The 22,372-nt window shown below is 38.5% G+C and overlaps 2 protein-coding genes across 5 annotated transcripts in view; both read left to right on the top strand.

The window, feature by feature from the left end:
• rsrc1 (arginine/serine-rich coiled-coil 1) overlaps positions 1-6,283 on the top strand; it is a 202,031-nt gene extending 195,748 nt beyond the window's left edge. For all 3 annotated transcript variants that reach the window (XM_047391940.1, XM_047391938.1, XM_047391939.1), the window contains exons 9-10: positions 3,615-3,722; positions 5,869-6,283. In XM_047391940.1, the coding sequence (XP_047247896.1) occupies positions 3,615-3,722; positions 5,869-5,961 (201 nt within the window). In that variant the 3' untranslated portion in view covers positions 5,962-6,283. The remainder of the gene's footprint in view (positions 1-3,614; positions 3,723-5,868) is intronic.
• A 3,051-nt stretch (positions 6,284-9,334) lies between these two features.
• On the top strand, positions 9,335-22,213 carry mlf1 (myeloid leukemia factor 1). Of its 2 annotated transcripts, XM_047391830.1 has the most exons (7): positions 9,335-9,522; positions 11,099-11,261; positions 17,923-18,006; positions 18,124-18,252; positions 20,052-20,211; positions 20,281-20,407; positions 20,588-22,213. In XM_047391830.1, exons 1-7 carry the CDS (start codon positions 9,476-9,478, stop codon positions 20,640-20,642), a joined length of 765 nt encoding a protein of 254 aa, XP_047247786.1. In that variant the 5' UTR covers positions 9,335-9,475; the 3' UTR covers positions 20,643-22,213. The 2 variants fall into 2 exon arrangements, with proteins under 2 accessions (XP_047247786.1, XP_047247787.1); XM_047391831.1 differs by lacking the exons at positions 9,335-9,522; positions 11,099-11,261 and adding an exon at positions 16,454-16,510.
• The last annotated feature ends 159 nt before the right edge of the window (positions 22,214-22,372 follow it).

Here is a 22,372-nt window from a genome sequence, read left to right as displayed (position 1 = left end):
GATCTCAATCAATTAAAATGTCATTTAAGTTTGTTTTTTTCCTGGGATTCAGTTTAAAATATTCTATAATATTTATATTTATTTCTGTTAATACTGACAATTACAGCTCACAGCTGAAAAAAACCCAAAATTCAGTTCCTCAGAAAATTTGAATTTTACGTAAGACCAATTAAAAAAGGTTTTTGATACAGAACTGTTGGCCTACTGTAAAGTATGTCCATGTACTGTAACAGTATATACATTCTGCTCAGGGTTTGTTTTGCAGGAGTTGCTGGATCAATGTATTTCTGCTGAGGTGTTAAGGAACTTCAGCTCATCTGTATGATTGGGTCTGGTGTCCTCAAGGAACTCTCCACTCATCCTGCAGACTCTGGTGGATTGGTTTCTAAGTGAAATTAAAAATTAGCTTTTATCTGAAAAAGAACTTTGGATCATCTTGTTCTCCTTAGCTCAGACAAGACTTTTCTGATGTTTCTCCAGTTCAGGAGTGGCTTAAGAAATGCAACAGTTGTAGTCCACGTATTTATTTGTGTATTGGCTCTTGAAGGGCAGACTCTAGCCAGGGTCTACAGCTTGTGAACTTCCCCAAAAAATCTTGAATGCACTAATCTACACGATCTTTTAAAGGCTACTGTTATTCCTATTACTTGTGTACTTTTTCTACTACGCTTTTTCCTTCCACTCAACTTTCAATTATTCTGCTTTGATACAGCACAATCTAAACAGCCATCTTTCCTATGGTTGTGTAGGCCATAACATGTTAATAAAATAGGATTTCTGTATTAAAAATAACATTTTATTGGTCTTATGTAATATTGTAAAAAAAAAATAAATGTGGGGTTTTCATTACCTATAAACCATATTTCTCAGAATTACAGAAAAAGAAACTCTTGATAGACTCATTACACACTCTGTGTAACGGAATAGAAAAATTCAAATAAAATATGTAATCAAGTCAAATAAATTTTATAGCATATCCTCATTTACTTTTAGATCAAACATTTTGGTATCATTCTCATTATTTTGAGATTACAGATTTTTTTCAGACCAATCATGGTTGTTTCAGTTAATTACTGCACATTTAAAATGTATTTATCTACACCACAGTGCTTCTTCAGGGTATTTCATGAGTATGAATAAAAGCACTTAAAACTTAATGTTTACCAGCAATTGAAATTTACCTCAAGAATAATTTTAAAATAGTTATTTAATTTCTGTAATTTACATTGTTTATTGACTTTAATTAATGCCATTAGAAGTGACTATAAATAATTTTCAGTCATAAGATGATGAGAGATTAATTGAGCCCTTTATGTTGGCTATAGCCTGCGTTTTAAATATATTTAAAAAAGAAGAAAAATAAACAAGCTGCATTTACAAAAAAATGTATATTCAGCAGATTGTTCCCCAGGAATGTGATGACTAGTTTTTCTGCCTTACACTTGGCACACCACCATGCTTATTAGTCAGTGTGTTTCATGTCCTGCTTATGTTTTGTTTCCTGCCAAATTAATTTTAAAAGGATTTCTCCAACTGGGTAAATATTTGCTCTAGGGCTGGTATTAGGGGTGTTTAAAACACTAATAGGTTTGGTAAAATGTTTATTTTGTTATTTCTTCTTTTACTAAATGTAACAAGGAAGACAGACCAGCCATTAAAATACGGAGCTTATTGTAGCATACGGCAATGTTTCCACACCGCAGAAAGTGGACATTTCTAAAAGCCATCTTCCTGATCTCTATAAATGGCAACATTTTTATTAAATTAATCTGTCATTGCAGGAGTCTAGATAAACTTGCCTCCTTGTCCAGCTTTGATTATAACAGTTTTGTATTTTCTTATTAGTGCTCCAACAGTTTGATCAAGTTTAAGAGAGTAGCCATTACTATTTATATTTATACATTTTCTGACTAATGCAGTCTAAAACAGATCTGCCTTTATAAATGGTATGTTCTCTTGTTTTTCCCATTTTCAAGAAGCCTGCATATATTGCATGTATGCTTTGAGGTATGTAAATGTATATTGGCAGTTGAAACCAGATGTTTTCATACACTGTATAACTGAAACCCGTTTTACCAAATTTATCTCTTTTTACTAGAATTCAGATTCATGGAGATATTTTTTACATAATGTTTTTAAACTTTATTCAAATTCAGAAGTTTTCATACATTTTCCTTTGTATTTGGTAGAATTGCCTTTTAAACCAAATGACTTCGGTCAGATGTGTTTAGTTTCCTTCCTCAAGCTTCTCACAACAGTTTGCTGGAATTTCATTCCTCCAGACAGAACTGCTGTAGGTCAAGTTTGGAGGTCACCTTGCTCACACACCTGTTTAGCTCTGCCCACAAACTTCTAATTGACTGAGTTTAGAGCTTAATGATAGCTACTCCAAACCTTGACTTTATTGTTCTTAAACTACTTTGTAAATAACTTGGTGATATGCTTTGACCCATTGTTCATTGAGGGACCCATCTGTGCCCAGGCTTTAACTTTCTGGCTGATGTTGTGAGATGTTGCTTCAATATTTCTTCATAATGTTATTTCCCTATAGTGCCATCTGTTTTGTGATGTGCACCAGTCCCTCCTACAGTAAAATAGCTACAGAACATGTTACTACCTCCTCCATACGTCATAGAAGGAATAGTGTTTTTTGGATTGCAAACTTTCCCCTCTCTTCCCCAAATGTAATAATGTAATGTGTGTCATTATGGCCAAACTCTTCAACTTACTGCCTTTGTTCTTGTATACTTTTGAAAACTGTAATCTGGCTTTTTATGATGCTATTTAAGTAATGGTTTATTACTGACTGACACTCCTGCCCATGAACTTATTTTGCTGTGGATAGTAACATGTTTTTTACCATCTTCAGATTGTCTGCTTTTGTTCTGGGGCTGATACATACATATCTGCGCCAAAAACCGGTTAATAAAACTAATCTCCATCCTGAACAGAATATTCTAATGCTGTTTAAACTTGCATATGATTGTTTAAACAGTTAAACATGGCACCATAAAGTGTTTTTGTACCTGAGGATGAACTAGACTTGTGGAGGTCCTGATGTGTGTTTGTGGTGTTGCCTTAAAATCTATCCACAGGTGTCCTAACAATTAACTCAAATGTTGTGAAATAATATTTAGATTACTTTTTAGCTGGGTTTGAGCATACAAGTAATAAAATAAGGACTTAAATAAAACAAGAGAAATAAGCTAAATTCAGAAAGTTTTTTAAATTCCTAACAGACTTTTCATATTTAAACATAGAGAAATCCAGGGACATTTAATAATTGCATTCAGAATGCAGACTGATGCCTTTTTGTTACAGATTTTAACAATTGAACAGTCAGTGTATGTCTGCCATCTCCTGGACGAATACCACATTGCAAGTCACAATTCTGCATCCTATACCCACACCTCATGCAACATGTTTAAATCTCCATTTATTTTGTTGTATCAATGATAAATTATTTGATTATGGAGTCATGCTTTAAAAATAGATGGTTTAAAATAAGATTTTTTTGTTTTGTTATAATTTTGTTAATGATATGTGTGTCGTATTTCCATACTCTTATTGAGATTCCCTCAGTCTTTATGTTTGATGTGTTTCTGTGAACACAGAGTGCTGTGGTTCAGGTGAAGCAGGAGTCAGAGAAGGGACCCTCTCAGGACATTTCTCTCCCCATGTCTATAGTCTACGATGACAGCGGCACCCTCGCTCATCCCAGTGTAAGTCTCTCCTGCCAAATCTGCTATTCCAGCTATTCCGTCCCAAACTATCCCGCAGTTTCATTGAAAAGACTTTTTTTAAACGGCACTGAAATGGCACAACCTTGATAAGAAGTTCACTTTGCATCTTGTCGTTTTATTTCCACCTTGTTTTTATGTGTGATACTTGGAGTTTATGGTTGCTTGGACAAACTTTGTGACGTTTTTCTCTAAAAGTGTCACTGCTACTACTAATACCTCTACTATTTACAGCATTCATGATTCGTGCTTATTCTGATCCACCACATCATATCGTACAAGACTCTGCAGTTTTTCAGTTTACGGGCCTCCTCTGATTGCAAATGAAAAACGGGAAGGAAAAACTTTAAACTCCAATAACGCTCCCTGGGGCTTCCCAGTCATCTATCTCCACTGGGGAAACGAAGTTATGCCCTGATGTATGCAGATAACCCACTCGCATAGATGCACTGTGCCCCCCAGCCCAACACACACACACTCACACGCATACATACACTGTCAGACAGGCTGATATATGGTAGCAATATGCCCCAGGCAGGCCCCGGCCCCGGCTCCAGCTCCTGCTCCACTTCCAATTAGAACAGATGAGTTCCATTAGCCTGGTTCAGATACTGTCATCCCACACACACAGCCTCATTAGCACCGTGACACCAGCCCAGGGCCGACAGACAAGAACTCGCTAGTGCTGAGTCTAACATGAGATAACATGCACTGCAGCTGTACGCGGCGTAGGTTGAAGATGAAGGATTGATGTGCCTGCCGGGGGTTTCTCGACCATCTGCATAGTAATATACATATCGGCACGTAGATGTACAGAATGTACGCATCGCCCGCGTGTCAACTTATCTCTCAGCCTCACACAAACACATGCAGTGGATATAGAAATAATCTGACATTCCCCCTCCATATCTCGGCACTTTGCATCCCAGTCATTGTGTTACTTCCTAATAAACAGATGCCTTCATTCATCAGAGGCTCGCAGCTGTAGCGTTAAAGCCTTCTTACAGTCAATACCATCACTGCCGGTAATGTACTGAACATAAGTAACACATGCAGGCCTTCTCTAGCAGCGGGCCTAACAGGATGGGGTTCATGCGGAAATTTCTCATGTGCCGCTGGATCGGAGTAGACGTCACTAAAAGTTCACTTCACAACAGTATTGTAGCATCCTCAGCTGCATCAGCAACTACACTGAGGTGTCACTGCCATAAACTGGCAGCTCTGTCATGAATTTAGAAGGAATTACAGTTTATTCATTTCTGTTAGGATGTGAAAGCCTGGAAGGCAGGACAGAACGTTGTGTAGTATTTACTGTGATCTACACTGGGTAATGACTTAAAGTTTAAAACATTTCATGTGTTATGATATATCAATTAAAATAGGTATATAAATATTAGTTAGAAATGGGTTAAGGATGGTCATTTCACTTTCTTCACAGACCCTATAGGATATATCTTGCAGTTTGGGAGTAAGAAGTGAGCAATAGGGATGAAAGATAAGTTTTTATATTATAAAACCTGTTAGGAAATAAAGAGATTCTCAAGATTAGATTACCTTGATTGATGGAAACCTTTTTTTGTCTGCTTGAATCTTTATTTTTAGAGCAATATGTGTGATTATATGGTTCATCTAGACTGCAAGCAGTTTTTCATAGGAAAAACAAATCTCTGCGGTATTGTGATATTTCTTTTATCACTGGATGTGGTCATGACAATAAAATAAAAGAAAATACTCCAGTAGAGGTTTAGGCCAATACCACCCATATGTAACCTTTGGCATTATGTAAAATTTTAAATTTATGTATTTAGCTGTTTTTGGATTTGCTCCTTTCTTGTATGCATTTTTCTCTTTTTGTCATGTTTTAATAAGGTGTTTATTTTATTGTTATAATTTCACATTTTCTCTTTTATATGTAAAATATTTCCCTTTGCTTTTCTTTTTGCCCTTTCTGTTTGTTTTGTCCAGTGTTGCTTTCCTTTTGCATGACATGTATTTTCCTATATCTGTATTGATGCTTGTCCAAGAGTGAGAGGTTATGTTTGGTGAAGCTAAACAGCAGAACTGTTAGGCTTTCTACTTTCTTACAGCTTCCTAACATCTCCTCCTCTCTCGCTCTACTGTCCCGCAGTTGTTCGTGGATAAAGAGACGGCAGAAGAGCTCTGGCTAAACAGACTGATCTCACTGCGACAAGAACGACTGATGGGAAGTCCTGTAACCTGAAGAGCAACAGCATCCAAGAAGTTTTTTTTTTTTGTTCCCAGCATAATTTTCATCCAGATCTTTGCTTTCAGACTCACTGTGTCTTGTTATGCAACATCACTGCATTGCTTATTTCGACTTTTGTGAAGCTTGTTATTCAAACCAGTGAGCAGTTGTTTTTGGTGCTTTTCTGCTTAGTTTTTTATTGTATACAATAATGAAAGGAAGATCTGATGCTGATGATTTTGATTTAGGTAATTTGTTATTCTTAGAAGTTATTTTTAGCATAAATGTAAACTTTGACAAATTATGTTGTAGTCTTTTCAATAAAAAGTTAACTGACTGATCTGGTTAATTCGTAATAAAAGTGACTTAAAGACTGCCTTTCTTCAAAAGAAAAACGATGGCTCTTAAGTTTCTTCAGTAAAAATGGATATATACAGCTCAAGGCAGATGTTTATATGTGCTCATCATCTGTAATACAAAAATTGTTTATGGGTTTACTGATTTGTTCGAGCTGTTGTTCAGGGTGTTAATTCAACAACTTCAATGGTTTTTATAAGCGTTCACATGTTTGAATTTATTCTGGATTTTCTCTAATTCTGGTATAATTTGGATCAGAAATGGTAGAGTTCCATACATTGGCTGGTTTCCTGATATGGACCCAATATTTAATCATAGTAAATCTTCCACAAGGTCAAAGAAGCTTAATGTTTGTTTGCTTTATCCATTCCATAACCAGTTTGTATGTGTTTAGGATCATTGTTCTGTTGAGATACAAATCAAAGAATTTCTAGTTAGTCCTGCTTATTTATCACTTTACCCACCAGTGCTGCTGCCAGTGAAAGAGACCCTTAAGCATGATGCTAACACCACCATGCCTAACACCTTCTAGCACTCTTAGGTTTGACATCCTGACCTTAACACCTCGCAGCTCCTCAAACGCAGCTCCGTCTATTCTTCCATTGTCCATAAAACTTTTCTCGGGAGGGCATTTGGCTTCTCCGAATGGGCAGCTACAAATTTTAGTCAGTCTTGAAGGTGTCAGCTTTTCTAGAGCAAGTGCCTGTTTCGTCGTTGGCAACCACCAATCCATGTGAATGTAAAGCTTGCTTCACTGTGTTAAGTGATACTGGTATTCTAGCAGCTTGAAGATCCTAACCAGTTTCCTTTTGTCTGGGGATGACAGTGTGGTTCAGACAGTTGAAACCTGGGCACAATAAGGGGTTCGAACCTTGATAATGATCCTAGTCTTACATCAAAACTGGTTTCTTAATGGATAAAGCATGCTAACATGCTTCTGTTATGGTCTTTCTGACATCAACGGTGTTAAACATTTCTGGATTATGTTTAAAAAGCTGGTCTGTGTCGTAACCAGTCAATTTAAATGGTCAAATTTCTATACAAACAATTGTGTGGTTGGGTCAAAACTTACTAAGGCACATTTAAATAATATTAGGGGGGTGTATATTCAAAATCCAAAATATTTTTTTATCACTAAACTTATATGCTGTTTTAGCCATTAGAAAAAAATGGTTCAAATGCATCAATAAAGTTCACTCATTTCATGTCTGAAATGAGTGGATGTAAACTTCTGACCATAAGTGTAATAGGGCCTACTGCACACTGACAGACACTGAGAATGAAGTTCTGACCTCTCACCTGCCTTGAACTTTGTGCAAACTACTAGGAGATTTATGTTTATGTTTCCCCAGTGTTGTGTTGTTAGTTGACTTAGATTCATGGAGGTGAGTTTGCAGAAACCTATACTGAGTCTTGGACATGGTGTCACTATTACAGGGGTTGGACAATGAAACTGAAACACCTGGTTTTAGACCACAATAATTTATTAGTATGGTGTAGGGCCTCCTTTTGCGGCCAATACAGCGTCAATTCGTCTTGGGAATGACATATACAAGTCCTGCACAGTGGTCAGAGAGATTTTAAGCCATTCTTCTTGCAGGATAGTGACCAGGTCACTACGTGATACTGGTGGAGGAAAACGTTTCCTGACTCGCTCCTCCAAAACACCCCAAAAGTGGCTCAATAATATTTAGATCTGGTGACTGTGCAGGCCATGGGAGATGTTCAACTTTACTTTCATGTTCATCAAACCAATCTTTCACCAGTCTTGCTGTGTGTATTGGTGCATTGTCATCCAGATACACGGCACCGCCTTCAGGATACAATGTTTGAACCATTGGATGCACATGGTCCTCAAGAATGGTTCGGTAGTCCTTGGCAGTGACGCGCCCATCTAGCACAAGTATTGGGCCAAGGGAATGCCATGATATGGCAGCCCAAACCATCACTGATCCACCTCCATGCTTCACTCTGGGCATGCAACAGTCTGGGTGATACGCTTCTTTGGGGCTTCCCCACACCGTAACTCTCCCGGATGTGGGGAAACAGTAAAGGTGGACTCATCAGAGAACAATACATGTTTCACATTGTCCACAGCCCAAGATTTGCGCTCCTTGCACCATTGAAACTGACGTTTGGCATTGGCATGAGTGACCAAAGGTTTGGCTATAGCAGCCCGGCCGTGTATATTGACCCTGTGGAGCTCCCGACGGACAGTTCTGGTGGAAACAGGAGAGTTGAGGTGCACATTTAATTCTGCCGTGATTTGGGCAGCCGTGGTTTTGTGTTTTTTGGATACAATCCGGGTTAGCACCCGAACATCCCTTTCAGACAGCTTCCTCTTGCGTCCACAGTTAATCCTGTTGGATGTGGTCCGTCCTTCTTGGTGGTATGCTGACATTACCCTGGATACCGTGGCTCTTGATGCATCACAAAGATTTGCTGTCTTGGTCACAGATGCGCCGGCAAGACATGCACCAACAATTTGTCCTCTTTTGAACTCTGGTATGTCACCCATAATGTTGTGTGCATTTCAATATTTTGAGCAAAACTGTGCTCTTACCCTGCTAATTGATGGTGTTTCAGTTTCATTGTCCAACACCTGTATAGTCTCCAGACAGTTGGTGTCAAATTGATATAATTAAGAATATAATTTAAAAGCAATAATTATATACAATTAAACTTGGTTCTAGGAATACCCACTTGCATTTGTAAAAATAGATGTTCTAAATGTTTGTGCGGATTATTTTAGAAACCGAATTAAAAAAAATACAGATCAACCCAATAACAGTTAAATTTTTTGCACTTTTGATAACGTATACTTCAGTACTACTCGGGTTACATGAACGCTGCGTGCGAAATGCAGATAAGCACAAGGATATTTCTAGTAATATGCACTGGAAAGATAAGCCATATGAGTTTTATGTAAGAAATTTCTCGAGTGCCGTTGCCATAGTAGCCGCCCCTAACAGAAGGCGCGAGGATGGAGCCTGTTTTTAATCAACAGCCAATAGGAGCGTAGGATTTGCGTAACGTGGTTGGTGTCAGAGTGACTGGTTCACTCTATCAAGAGTCTCAAAGCGGGGAGGCGAGTCTCGGAGGTGGGCTCTTTTTAAAAGAGAAAACACACTTTATTTATTTTGTTTTCCTACACCTTCGGGAAACAGTGGAAATGTTCAACAGCATGTTGAGGGACTTCGACGAGGATCCGTTCTTTTCGTAAGTAGTTAAGCGGGGCAGTAAGTATAACTTAGAATTTTCTATTTTCAGTTTAAGTGAACATATTCACAATTTCCCGACGTTGTTATGAATATAAACATATGCAGGTTCTTTAATAGCGAGGAAACAAATTTCTAAAAATAAATATCAGAAAAGTTATTTACAGGAACTATATGCGCAAACATATTTTTGAATATTGCCATTAGCTTGTTACACTGCTGCATGTTTTAATGTAACAGTTACCTAGCAACAGCTGCAGTTAAGATAAAACGTGTGCAAATAAAAAACGAAAAACTCCTGGTAACGGTGTGCTGCAAAGTTCAAATGTGCAAATCAAACTTACATAAAGTGAGTCATTTTAATAGTAGGAAGAAATAAAATAAGTTTCAGGAAAATGTAGAGAAACTTTCTGTCCACGCTGTCATCAGGCCGGGCTGACTTTGACATGATCCACGAGTGGAGGCCTGCAGGGCATTAGTGCGGCCACACTTGACCCGACTTCTGAGTCAAGTGTTAAGGCTGGCGAAATTTATTTTAGGGGTGCTTCTTATTTCAGTGTGTTGTGTTCATTAAAGAATGTATCCCCAGTGAGGTAACAGTGGAAATATGAGTCGTTTTGTAAAAGTGCAGAGCCTTACAAAAGTGTTCACACCCCCAAAACGTTTGCAAATTACAACCACAAACTTTAATGTATTTTATTGGCTTTTCGTGTTGTAGCCTAACATAAAGTAGCACATAATTGTGTAGTAGAAGGAAAGTTATATTTTTTTTTTATAAAAATGTAAAAAGGTGTGGCTCGCATATGTATTCAGCCCCTTTGACTCTCTTAACCTTAAATAAGATTCCCTTCCAGCTGTTCTATGTAGGCCTCTGAGGTTTATTAGAAATGATAATAAGCAAACAACATGATGAAGACCAAGAAACACACAGGCAGGTCAGGGATAAGGCTATGGAGACGTTTAGAGCAGGGTTGGATTATAAAACAATACTTTTGAAACTCTGAACATCTCACAGAACCCTGTTCAGTCCAGTAATCTGAAAATTGATAGAGAATGGCGGGACTCAGTTTGTTTCAGTCAGTTTAGTCTCTCATTTTAGTCTCTGTCATTTTACATAAATATATAACTTTACAAAAATTAACTTATTCTTATCTCGTAGACGTTTGATCATTTTGTTTGTTCTAAACACCTAAACACATTAATAAAATAAAACTTTTCAAAAAGTAGAAACTATTTTCTATGTAGGTGTTTATAAAAACTGCGAAGTGCTCTTTTTCCAGAAGATGATGTAGCTTCTATGGCCTTAGACTAACTTTAATTAGCAGGACAGAGGGCAAAAACTGCCCTCACCTAAACTGACAGGCACAGGGCAAGAAGAGAAGCCCACCCTGCGGTTACTTTAGAAGAGCTGCAGATTTCCATAGCTCTGGTGGGGGAATCTATTGACATAACTGTTATTTTTGAGCATTCCAAATCTGACCTTTATGGAAGTGTGGCGACACTATTCGGTTGTTGAAGAAATAACTTTTTTGTTTGTTTCAAAGTCTGTGCTTTTCTTTCCCTTTGTCTCTCACCAGGGATCCATTCCGTGCTCATAGGGAGCATATGAGGCAGATGATGCGCAGCTTCTCCGAACCATTTGGCGCACCCTTAATGCCCAGCGTCACAGATGGGAGAGGCCGTGGACGTGACGTGGCAGAACATCCAAGATCGTCCGTCGCGCTAAGAAACGAGCACCGGGTGAGAACATAGATCTTAGACAAAAAGAATTACTCTCTTCAGATTTACAAGGTGCACTTCTATCTGAATATCATTTAGGCCTGTCCCTGCTTAATTTATACATGTCAGCTGTCCTGTAATGTTTACTAAGGTTAGACGGGGATGTTGGCCTCTTCTTCTGTAACTGATATTCTACTTGCAGAGGTGGCCATGTTAGTCTCTGGTTTTGTAGAAGGGCCTTTTGGCCTCTCTTAACGGTTAGAAGGGCTATTTATAGCGCATTGTTCCACTAACACACTGCTTTGTTGTAAAGACATGCACAGACTTCTTGGACAGTCACAGTAAAAGAGCCCCTCCAAATTCTCCCCAACTCTGCTGAGATGAGCTGCGGCGGAAAGATTTCTTTATACATTTCTTCTTGAAAAGACTCCGCTGGATTTGGATAGAAGGTGAACACAGTGGCAGAATCACTGCAGTTCAGGACCTTGCTAAGGATTCATGTTTTGTCACACTATAGTTGCAAACCTCAGTGGATTTTTTGGAGATTTCTTGTGATTGGCTAACACAAAGAAACACATTATTGTTAACGTGATATACAATGTTTTTTTTTCTTTATTGAAAATGTAAACCCAGGCGCGACGCTGGTGGTGTAGTGGTTTAGCGCGCGACCACATATAGAGGCTATAGACTTCAAAACGGCCTTCCAAATGTCTCCCCCTCTCTTTGCTCCTCCTTCCTGTCTGCCTACTATCAAAATAAAGGTCTCTGGTGCCGAAAAAATTCTTTAAAAAAATCAAATGTAAACCCTGACCAGCTTCCTTGTTCTTATTGAGGAATGGTATGCCCACATAGCATGATACAACCACCACCATACTTCACAATGGGGAATGTGGGTTATGTGCAGTGTTTTCTTCCACGCATAGCGTTTCTGCATCTAGGCAATAAAGTTACATTTTTCCAACCATTGCACCTTCTTCCACGTGTGCGCTGTGTCCCCTACGCAGCCTTTGCCAAACTTTAAAGTAGACGCCTTAAAGTTTTATTTTAAGAATTACTTTCTTCTTGCTACACTTTGACAAAAGACACATAAGTGGAGTGCAAAACTTACAGTGTACAACCCAACCCTGCTGTAGAGTAAACTGACCTGCTTGCCGTGTTCCTTGCTTTTTATGATGCTGTTTTAACAGACCTATGAGGTCTTCACAGAACATACTGAGTTTAAAATACATGCATGTGTACTCTATTTACTAATTATGTTTGAAGACAACAGGAATTTATTTGGGGGTTAAAGAGTAAAAGGAACAGAGCGCATATGCATGTTACACTTCTCTGATTTTTATTTGTAAAGCAATTTCAGAACCATGTATCCTTTTCCTTCCCGAAAACAACATAAAAGTAGGGGGTATGAATACTTCTGCAAGTCACTGACAGGGTCAGGTGAGATGTTTGGGGTGGACTCATGACTCAACCTGCTCTGTACCATTGTGGTGTTAATTTCTCTGGCTTGTAATAATAATATGAACACATAGTGTATGTAGAGAAGTGGTGTATATTTGATCCACTGAGTCAAACTTAGTCGGAGTCACCTGCTTTAATCCAAGTTTCCCATGAGAGCTGCTATATTTGTCCTTGATAATGGCTTACATCAGAAGTGTGACCTCACTCCCAAGCAGTGTGTTTTCTGCCGTTGGTAGCAGGAGGGTTGAGCCTACTTCACAAAATAGCCACAGGGAAATTAGTTTTACTCGAAGAAAAGCCTGCTAAGGGAATTATTTAATACAATCTGTGCTGTTGTTTTCTGTTTCTCTTTGCTGATCATTGAATGGCAATTTAATGTTTACTCAAAAGTGAGGAAAGCCGTATTTCAGTCTCCTTGCAGAGCTACTTTGTTGACAAAAACGGGAAATCTTTGTTTTATGAGAAAGAAAAATACATTTATAGAGTACTTTGTTAAAACTGATGAACGATCAGACAACGACCAACAGTGGTGGAAAAACCCTGAAGCCGCGCTGCTCCGACTGCTGTGTGTTCAGATGTCATAGGCTCTCTAGCCCCTCATTGCTGCTCTTTTCGTCCATCTGTTTCGCAGAACTTGGCATCGCTGGTGCATTAGCAGCTAGATGACAGACAGCTCACTTCCAAGCTGTATCACAGGCACAAATGTGCACACAGAAATACATTAGAAAAACACACACATATGGCTCTAAAAGATGTCTGTAAACACAGAAACCCGCAGTTCCAGCTTGCAATATTAATGCATGTTTGGATGGTTGTACTACTTCTGTGAGCCTATATGTAATTAAGAGAAACCCAGTGGGAAGAAACGTCCACCTTCCCTGGCTGCTGAGTGCTCACATTTCTCTCTTTTGCCAGTACCAGCTGCCTGGGTCATATTACCGTTCACAGCCTTCATTCATCAAGGCAGCTGTTGACAAAAGTGATGTGAAATAACAACACTAATGCCGTATTAGATTATTTAAAACACTGTCTTTGCCTGACATTTATGTAGTGTGCCAAGTCATTAAAAGGAGTAATCAGGGTTGAGTTTGCCTGATATCAAATTCGTTTTTGATTTACAGATTTCTGCAGTTTTTGCCTGTTTTGTTACACTTAAGTGTCTCAGATCATTAAAAATAAAGTTTTAATATCAAAGAAAAATCAACCAAGTAAATGAAAATAAAAAGTTTTAAAATGTTTTTATTTATTAAGGGAATGGCTATTCAAACCAGCCTGACCTTGTAGGAAAAAAGTAGTTATAAATAAATTCTGCTTTCTACCAGAAGATTCAGAAGGAGAATATTTGACCAGTTTGTCGTTCAAGCATACTTGAGTTAACTTATATGACATGAGATGCACTAACATTTAATTTCCCTTTGGGAATATTAAACTTTTTTGAATTATTAATTGAATTATGGGGCAGGACAGTAATCAAAAGGGCATCATCAACTCTACCTCTAAATGACTCAAAAAGGCAAAATAAAGGTTGAAATTAATCCAGACAATGTGCTTAATCACAGTTAATTCATGATTTACCAAGGGGAGCAATTACTTTTTAAATCAGGGCTGTGTTGGCTTGGATAGCGTTTTTTCCCTAAATAAATGAAATCATGATTTAAAAACTGCTTTTTTCTCAGGTTATCTTTGTCTGATATAACAATTTGTTTGATAATCTGAAATTGAAAGTGGGGCAAAAAAGGCAAAAGAAAATGAATCTTCAAGAGGGTAAATACTTCTCACAGCACCTTTATAACCTTTTAATCAAATTGTTTTTGTTTTTAACACTGCATAGATAAATAAGGAAAAGAAGTTGGGTGGATTGCTGAAAACTATATCCATCTTTTCTTTTGTTCTTATTTGCCTCTGTTGGATCGGTGGCCTGACTTCAAAATCAGAGTGAAAGAAACAGAAAACAACTGTTGAATTTCAGTTGTCCAGAAAGCCCTGAATGTTTTTGGCAATGTGTAGACGAGGTTGTCTGTTTACCTTTATTTGCACCGTCTCTCCTCTTCTCATACTTCTTCTAAATATAATGCTTACTGCTATGCAACTGGCATTTATTAGTTTATAGATGCCACTGTGGGATAAAATTGGCAGTTCAGGAGCGTTTTTACATCAATTTGACCTTTGAAAAGAGCTGAGAGTGCAGCTTTGGACTCTACGACCCGCCCATCCCCCATGGGAGTCATGTCCTGACCGGACCGCTCGGCCCACTACAGCCTTCCTAGAATGAGGCTCGCTTTCAGTGTTAAATCCACTCTAATCTCTGGCGATGCGACCTAATTATACATGGAACACAAGTCACTCAACACCCCACTGATTACGCACAATAACCCTGCACGTCGCAACCCCAGAAAATCCCCTCGCACACATAGTGATGGCTGTTGAGATGTTTAGCCAAGACCACGGGGTCACAAACACCTGTGGTCTTAGCAGGCAGAGAACAGACTCCATTTATATTGACTTCTAGGTGTTTCTATCTACATAAAAAAATCAGTGCTCAGGTCAGAGTGGAGTGCTGTGTAGGATTGTTAGGGGCGTTTTGAGTGGTGAAAGAGAACCCAGTAACCTATCGGAATTGTTATCAGGGGAAAAAAGGTTCTGGTGTTAAGACTACTAATTGAGGTTGAGGAAGTCTGTGGACCCCAAAAACTTATAGTGTGGTTGGGATTGCTGCAATGTTGGTTCCATAGAGCATCATTTAAATCAATATATTTTAATTTGAATCTGATCTGATACAATTATTGTTGACAGCTTAGCTTTGCTATTGATGATGGTGATTATAATGAATCTTTACATACTTTTTATCATTACAAAGTGTGATTATCATCACATTAAATACCACAAACCTTAAAAAAAACCTTTAACAAATACTTACATTAGTGAGTTTCTGTCCACTGATTTGTTTTTTTCTGTGCTGATCGTTCCTGGACCCTTAAAGAAAACTCGGGGATTATTTTAATATACATTACTTGGTAACAATATTTGCACAGCGTCTACAGGATTCAACATTACAGGAACCATTCTGGGGACAGCATCGTGCTCTGGAGATATGCAGGGATAGGAAGGCTGGTCAGAGTTGATAGAAAGATGGATGCAGGTAAGTACAGGGGGATTCTGGGAAAAAAAACAGCTGAAGGGAACAAAAGTGTTGAGACTGGGGTGGAGGTTCACCTTCGAGTAGGACAACAATCCTCAATGTACAGGTAGCACTGCAATGGAGTGGCTTAGATCAAATCCTAGGTATGTCTTAGAATGGCTTAGTCAAAGTTCAGACCTAAAAAGATTGAAGCACTTTTTGCAAGACTTGAAAATTGATGTTGACAGATTATTCAATCTGACTAAACTTGAGCTATTTTGCAAAGAAGACTGGGCAAAGATTTTAGTCTACATGTGTAACGCTGATATAGACATTCCCCATAAGACCTGCAGCAGTTGTAGTAAAAATTGGTTCTAGAAAGCGTTGACTCAGGAGGCTGATTACAAATGCACACCACGTTTTTTGATTTTTGTTTTATTTAAAACACATGTATTATTTCCTTCCATTTTACAATAATTTGCTGCTTTACGTTGGTCTGTCACATAGAGTTCCAGTTGTAATGTGACAGAATGTGAAAAAGTTCAAGAGTTACGAATACTTTTGCAAGACTGTACACTTTTGTTCGTACGTTTGTCATACAGACATTCAGTTCTGTGCTAGGATACTAAACAGATGTTTTAATCCTCAGGATATGAGCCGGTCATTGTTGCCTTGTGGCAGCAGTGACAGCACGGTGAGTTGGGTCTGTGTGTGTACAGAGAATCAGAACCTAACCGGGTGCATGCTCTCGCTGCTCTAACTCGTCCACCGGACAGCGATCCAGCTGGTCAAAATATTTCTTCTTCATTTGCACCCAATTTGCTGCCTTTAATTTATTCGTATGCTCAATATTTTCTCATCATTACCCTGCAAACAAGTGAATTTTACTGGAATCCTATCTAGAACCATTTCTTAACAATATGCGTGTGATGTTGAAAACTAGTTTCTAAGTAATTTCAGCAAAAAGAGCATCTTCTAAAGCCCTTAAGGACTGTGAATATTGAAAGTTCATCCCAACTTTGAACTTCTGGGTAGTCAGTGAAGATTACAAAAGCAAGGACTTTGCCCAAAATAATTTTCAGTCTACAAGATAATAACGAGGGATGAAAACGCACCATATTGCTTGTGCACAACTGGAAAAATAATATTCATTATTTAGAAAACATCGTCAGTGCACCAACACTGTCTTCCGATGATTTCAATTGCACGTAGGTAAATTAATCCTGCTAAATACTCAGCGATCAATATGTGGAGTAACCAGTGAGTTGCCTCCTTAACTTTGCATTATATATAATTAGGCCTAAAGTTATTCATTGCCCTGGCACATTTAGGTTGAACATGTTTTATTGTACCAATGTTTTGGAGTGGCCCAACCAGAGTCCTGTTTTAAGACTGAAAAAGAATCTGTGGAGGGGGCTAAAGATTAGGGTGATGGCAAGGAGGCTTTCCAACCCAACCAACAAAGCACGAGAGAAAACATGCGAAAACCTGCTCAGCCAATAAAATAATTTGATAGCTATTACCAATAAATATTTTTCCATTGATCATTGAGCAAGATTTAAAAATAAAGTTCCACATGCCATTTATTACTAAAAGACTGATTTTTTTATTCTCGATTTATACCCCTTTCATGTTATTTTATTATTATTTGAGAGATTCTTGCATCATTTGGACATATCCCTGACGTTATCAGTTAGTGGCAGATGGATTAGTGCATCATTATTTAGAGGATTAGGCTGGTCCGTTCAGCTTTAACTGTCGATAACAAACATTAATCATTACTGACAGCCTGCTCAGGTTTTTATCTAAGCACCGGCTTCCTTTCAGTTCTCTGCAGGAAGAATCCTAAATTTAAAAAATAACAATTCTTGTTTTGTTTGTTTTTTTTAAATTGATTGTCACCTTGAGGCATGCTATGTGAATTGTTTACACATTATTACCTTGGTCACAGTTTGCAAAATGGCTCACATAAGAAACAGTTAGCACTGCAACCTGCATATATGGAGCTGTTTATGACTTGTTAATGCAGAGCGACCAGCAAGGACACGAGTACAGCTTAAAAACTCATGTGGTTTTCATATTGTTTTCTGTTTAATGTCTGAGTAGGACGAGATGCAGAACTCTTTCAGCATGTTCGACAACATGATGACCAACGTGAGAAACAGGATGGAAGAAATGAACAGAAACTTTGTAAGTTAATGAATAAAACTTGCTTTCTTTTATTCTTAGATGGTTCTAAGTAAGTATAAATAGCATATATTATTAAGTAATGGTGGCCTTATATTATTTTGTGTGCTTGTTCTTTAGGAGAATGTGCCAGCAGATTCAAACTCCCACTCGTTCAGCTCTTCGTCGGTGATGACATATTCAAAAGCTGCCAATGAACCTCCGAAGGTCTTCCAGGCGACTTCGTTGACCCGCTGTGCCCCTGGAGGAGTAAGTTTTGAAGTACAAGTGTGGTGATGTGCTGATGAATCCTTAGTGTCTGCAGCTTCTAAAGATAAATCTGTCTGTCAAGAACATGAAGGGGCAGTGAAACTTTCAGCTCTAAATAGAAACATTTGTGATGTTATTACCGACACATTTATCTAGAGATGCACTGATCTTAATTTTGTGGATGATTTCCTATCCCTGATTTATGTAAAAGCTGTGACCAGCAAGTACAGTTTTTGTCCAATTCCAATTTCTGTTTAAAAACTCTAAATGATGGTGTTTAAAATATTTATTGTCTTTTTGCCGTGAGCTATCATTAATTATTTATTAGGAGTAGAGGAAATGTCACGCCGTCAGAGAAACAAGGTGCCGCACGAGATTTCTTTTTCCCTTTTTTTAAAACAAAGACAAATGAGAACATGGTTGACAATTCAATGTAGTTTAATACAAAAGTATTTTATTAATCCCAAATGGAAATTAAAAATGCTCAGGGTTGTCCATAATGTTCTGCATTTGATGAAGAATCCTTCTATACACAATTATCTCCTGAGGCTCCAGAACAGTCCCCAGAACCAGCCTTCTTTATCACCTTGTTGAGCTTTTTTAAGTCACTGGCTCTGCAATCATTTACTCCAACAGATGATTGCAGTAGAGATTGCACTCTCCACAGCAGCCTTATTGAAGATATGCAGCATCTTGCTGCAAACACTAAAGAACCGGAGCTTCCTCAAGAAGTAGTCTGCTCTGTCCCTTCTTGTAGACGATTCCTCTGTTGCATCTCCAGTCCAGTCTGTTATCTTGCTGAAAATTGAGATATTTATCTTCCACCACTCACATTTCTTCTATGATGATGATTATTATGAATGATATATTACATGATTTTTTTGTATATCACATATTTATACTGTGTTAAGCATCCTATATTATCATTTGAGATCCTTACCTTGATCATGAAATGTCCAAACGTCTGCCAATATTCTCAAATCCAGTAAGTACCAGAGGTTTCAAATAATTAAATAAGGGAACTTTGCTGTACTCTGTTAAGCCTTCCTGTTATCTGCTGAAAGTTTTGCTCTCTGTCATTTTATAGTGTGAATGAACTGCAGAGATGCAGGTGAAAATACCTTTTAGATAGGTTCTTAGATACTTTGTGGTTCTTCTGACTTCAGTGTAAACACTGATAATGACAGTAGTATTTTTTTATTGTCCTCCTTCAGTAACAACATCCACACAGAAGAGTGCTGTTGTTATAACGACCTGGCACTGTTTGGAAAAAGATCCAATATTTTGGGAACTGCTCAGGACCAGTCAGTCATTTTCTATACCCGCTTCATCAAAACGGGGACATGGGGAAGGTGCCAATCTCCAGCAGTGTATGGACAGGAGGTGGGGTACACCCTGGACAGGGTGTTGCAGGCCAACACAGACACAAACAGGACAAACAACTGCAGACTCATTCACACATGAGGGTAATGTAGAGAAACCACTGGACTGTGGGAGGAAGCTGGAGTACCCGGAGAGGACCCACGCATGCACGGGCAGAACATGCAAACTCCATGCAGAAAGACCCCCAGGAGTTGTACCCTGGAGCTTCTTGCTGCAAGGCAACAGTGCTACCAACCCCGCCACCGTGCAGCCCCCGCTCAGGACCAATTAAGCCAAAAATTGTCTGATTCCAGACACCAGTCAGTTTCTTGGTTAATCTTGTATTTATTTGTTATCATACAAAACCATCCAATAGGTACCCTAAACTCTTAATAGACAAATGAACATGTTGACTTTAAATTTGTTGTCTTTCCCAGATTAAGGAGACATGCCAAGCCATTAAAGACTCTGAGAGTGGGTTGGAGAAGATGAAGATAGGACATCACATCAAGGACAGAGGGCATGTTGTTGAGAAGAAACGCAACAAGAAAACTGGAGAGAAAGAGTTCAACCAGGACTTTCAGAATATGGATGAATGTATGTTGACGCTTTACATCTTCACACTGTAGATACCACTGTCGTTCTAACTTTATGTTCCTCCTGCAGCTGAAGCACAGTCTTTTGATGATGAATGGCAGCAGGAGGTGTCCAAGTTTCAATCATCAGCCCCCATGTCTAACCTAATGCAGCCTCACCTCTGTGCAGCCCTCCCTGGTCCAGAACAACCCCATAGGTCGGTATTCAGGCCTCATACAGTGCTGATGACAGGCCTGCATGTACATCAAGTGGCATACACAGAAAGCAGACACATGGCCCATACCTCATACACTGCATACCTAAGTTAAAATTAATCAGCTTGTGAATTCCTTCATGCTTATTTAGTTTCCTTTGTTTTTGTCTTTGTTTTTTCCAGAAATCAACGAAAGAGCAAGTCCAGGGAAAAAGGCTCAGGCAATACCAAGCAGTAGAGATGTTGGTGCGTCTGCCTTTATGTGGAGTTAAAAGTATTTTAAACATCTTTCCATTCACAGTGGTCCCTGTCCCCTCCAGAAACACACACCACATGAAACCGAGAAAGAATCTATTAATATTTAGACACAAAATGTTATTTTACATCCTTGTTCCTGTGTGCACACACTGCCCCACATGTTTTAGATGATTCCTTGTGCCAACACATCTAGTTTAAACAGATGGATAATTATCAAGCATCTAAAAGGCTTGCTGTCATTCTGTAGAGGTATTTCTTTCTTTCCAATCAGGTCTTTAAAACACAGCAGTCTGAGGACCTGGCTTTTTAGAACCATCTACAGCTCCACGTGAGCATAGGAACACCAAATAATTTTAATTCCTGTTTAGTTCCAAGTACAAGAGCAAAATAAATAATCAGACAATTAATAGATAGCAAAACAGTGGATGTCTACCCTAGAGGCATTACTTAGTTTTTTTACTAACATTTCATTCACAACACCTTGCTATAGTATTTCTTCCCTTTGAACCACTCAAGATTTTGTCACATTACAACCACAAACGTCTATCAATGAAACCAAAATCTTGGGATTTAATGTGATAGACCAGCACAATGTACTGCATAAGTGTGCCATGCTTACAAAGTAAAATCCTGTGCAACCAATTGCTTTTTAAAAATTACCTACTTGGTAAACTCCACCTGTGTGTAATTTAATCTCTGTATGAATTCAGCTGTTCTGTGAAGGCCTCAGAGCTTTGCTGGAGAACATTATATAGACAGGATCATGAAGACCAAGGAACACAGCAGACAGGTCAGGGAGAAAGTTGTGGAGAGGTTTAAAGCAATGCTAGGTCATGAACAATATCCCAAGCTTTGAACATCTCACATGGCACTCTTTAATCCAGCATCTGAAAATGGAAAGAGCATGGCCATATAGGTAAACTTGCAGGTCAGGCAAGGAGAGAATTACTCAGAGAAGCAGCCAAGAAGCACATAAGAGGTCCCATTTTACAGCTTGCCACAAGCAAACAAGGGACACAGGAGACCTGTGGAAGAAGAAGGTGCTCTGGTCAGATGAGACTACAATTGAGCTTTCTGGGCTATATGCAACATGCTATGCATGGTGGAAATCCAACACTGCACATCACCATGTACACATCATTCCCACCATGAAACATGGTGGTGAACGCATCATGCTGTGGGGATACTTTCCAGAAAATCTGAAAAATCTAATTTTTATACATTATGTTCACATTTATAAAAAGATCAAATTTTCTCTGTTGTTAAACACCAAGTTACTAATGTTAAATATAGCAATGCGCTTAGAATATATCTAGTCTTGTTTGTGTTTAGTGTCTACATGTGTTTTAAATGATGTAATCTTTGTACAAAGAAACCCACGTACCCTTTTCGTTTTATATTGTTTCCATTTGTTGAGCTCTGCGCTGTGCTGAAAAGTCTAGACAACACAGGTTACTCTCAATAAATAAAACATTCTTGTACGTTTTGTGCAAAAAGTGAGGTCTGTGTCAGTTCAGGATGCCTGAAAATAAAATTATGAATTTAATATGATGCCATCTTTTCCTCTTTCTCATTGCCGTTCCACCTCGTTTGATATCAGTGCAACAGTTCGATTACAATGAAGCTGTACATCAGATTTATGCTGATGGACCTTTTATACCTGCTGGTGACCCAGAGAAGTATTTTTGGATGGTGGCGTTTGTTAGTAGC

The sequence above is a fragment of the Girardinichthys multiradiatus genome, chromosome 18, assembly GCF_021462225.1.
Source record: "Girardinichthys multiradiatus isolate DD_20200921_A chromosome 18, DD_fGirMul_XY1, whole genome shotgun sequence".
In the NCBI taxonomy this organism is placed as follows: Eukaryota; Metazoa; Chordata; class Actinopteri; order Cyprinodontiformes; family Goodeidae; genus Girardinichthys; species Girardinichthys multiradiatus.
This window is presented reverse-complemented; position numbering and strand designations above follow the sequence as displayed.

Coding starts and splice junctions, on each gene's coding strand:
- mlf1 (XM_047391830.1), top strand. CDS start 9,476: ATGTTCAACAGCATGTTGAGGGACTTCGACGAGGATCCGTTCTTTTC. Junction 9,523..11,098: donor GACGAGGATCCGTTCTTTTC/GTAAGTAGTTAA, acceptor GTCTCTCACCAG/GGATCCATTCCGTGCTCATA. Junction 20,212..20,280: donor CTTTCAGAATATGGATGAAT/GTATGTTGACGC, acceptor TTCCTCCTGCAG/CTGAAGCACAGTCTTTTGAT.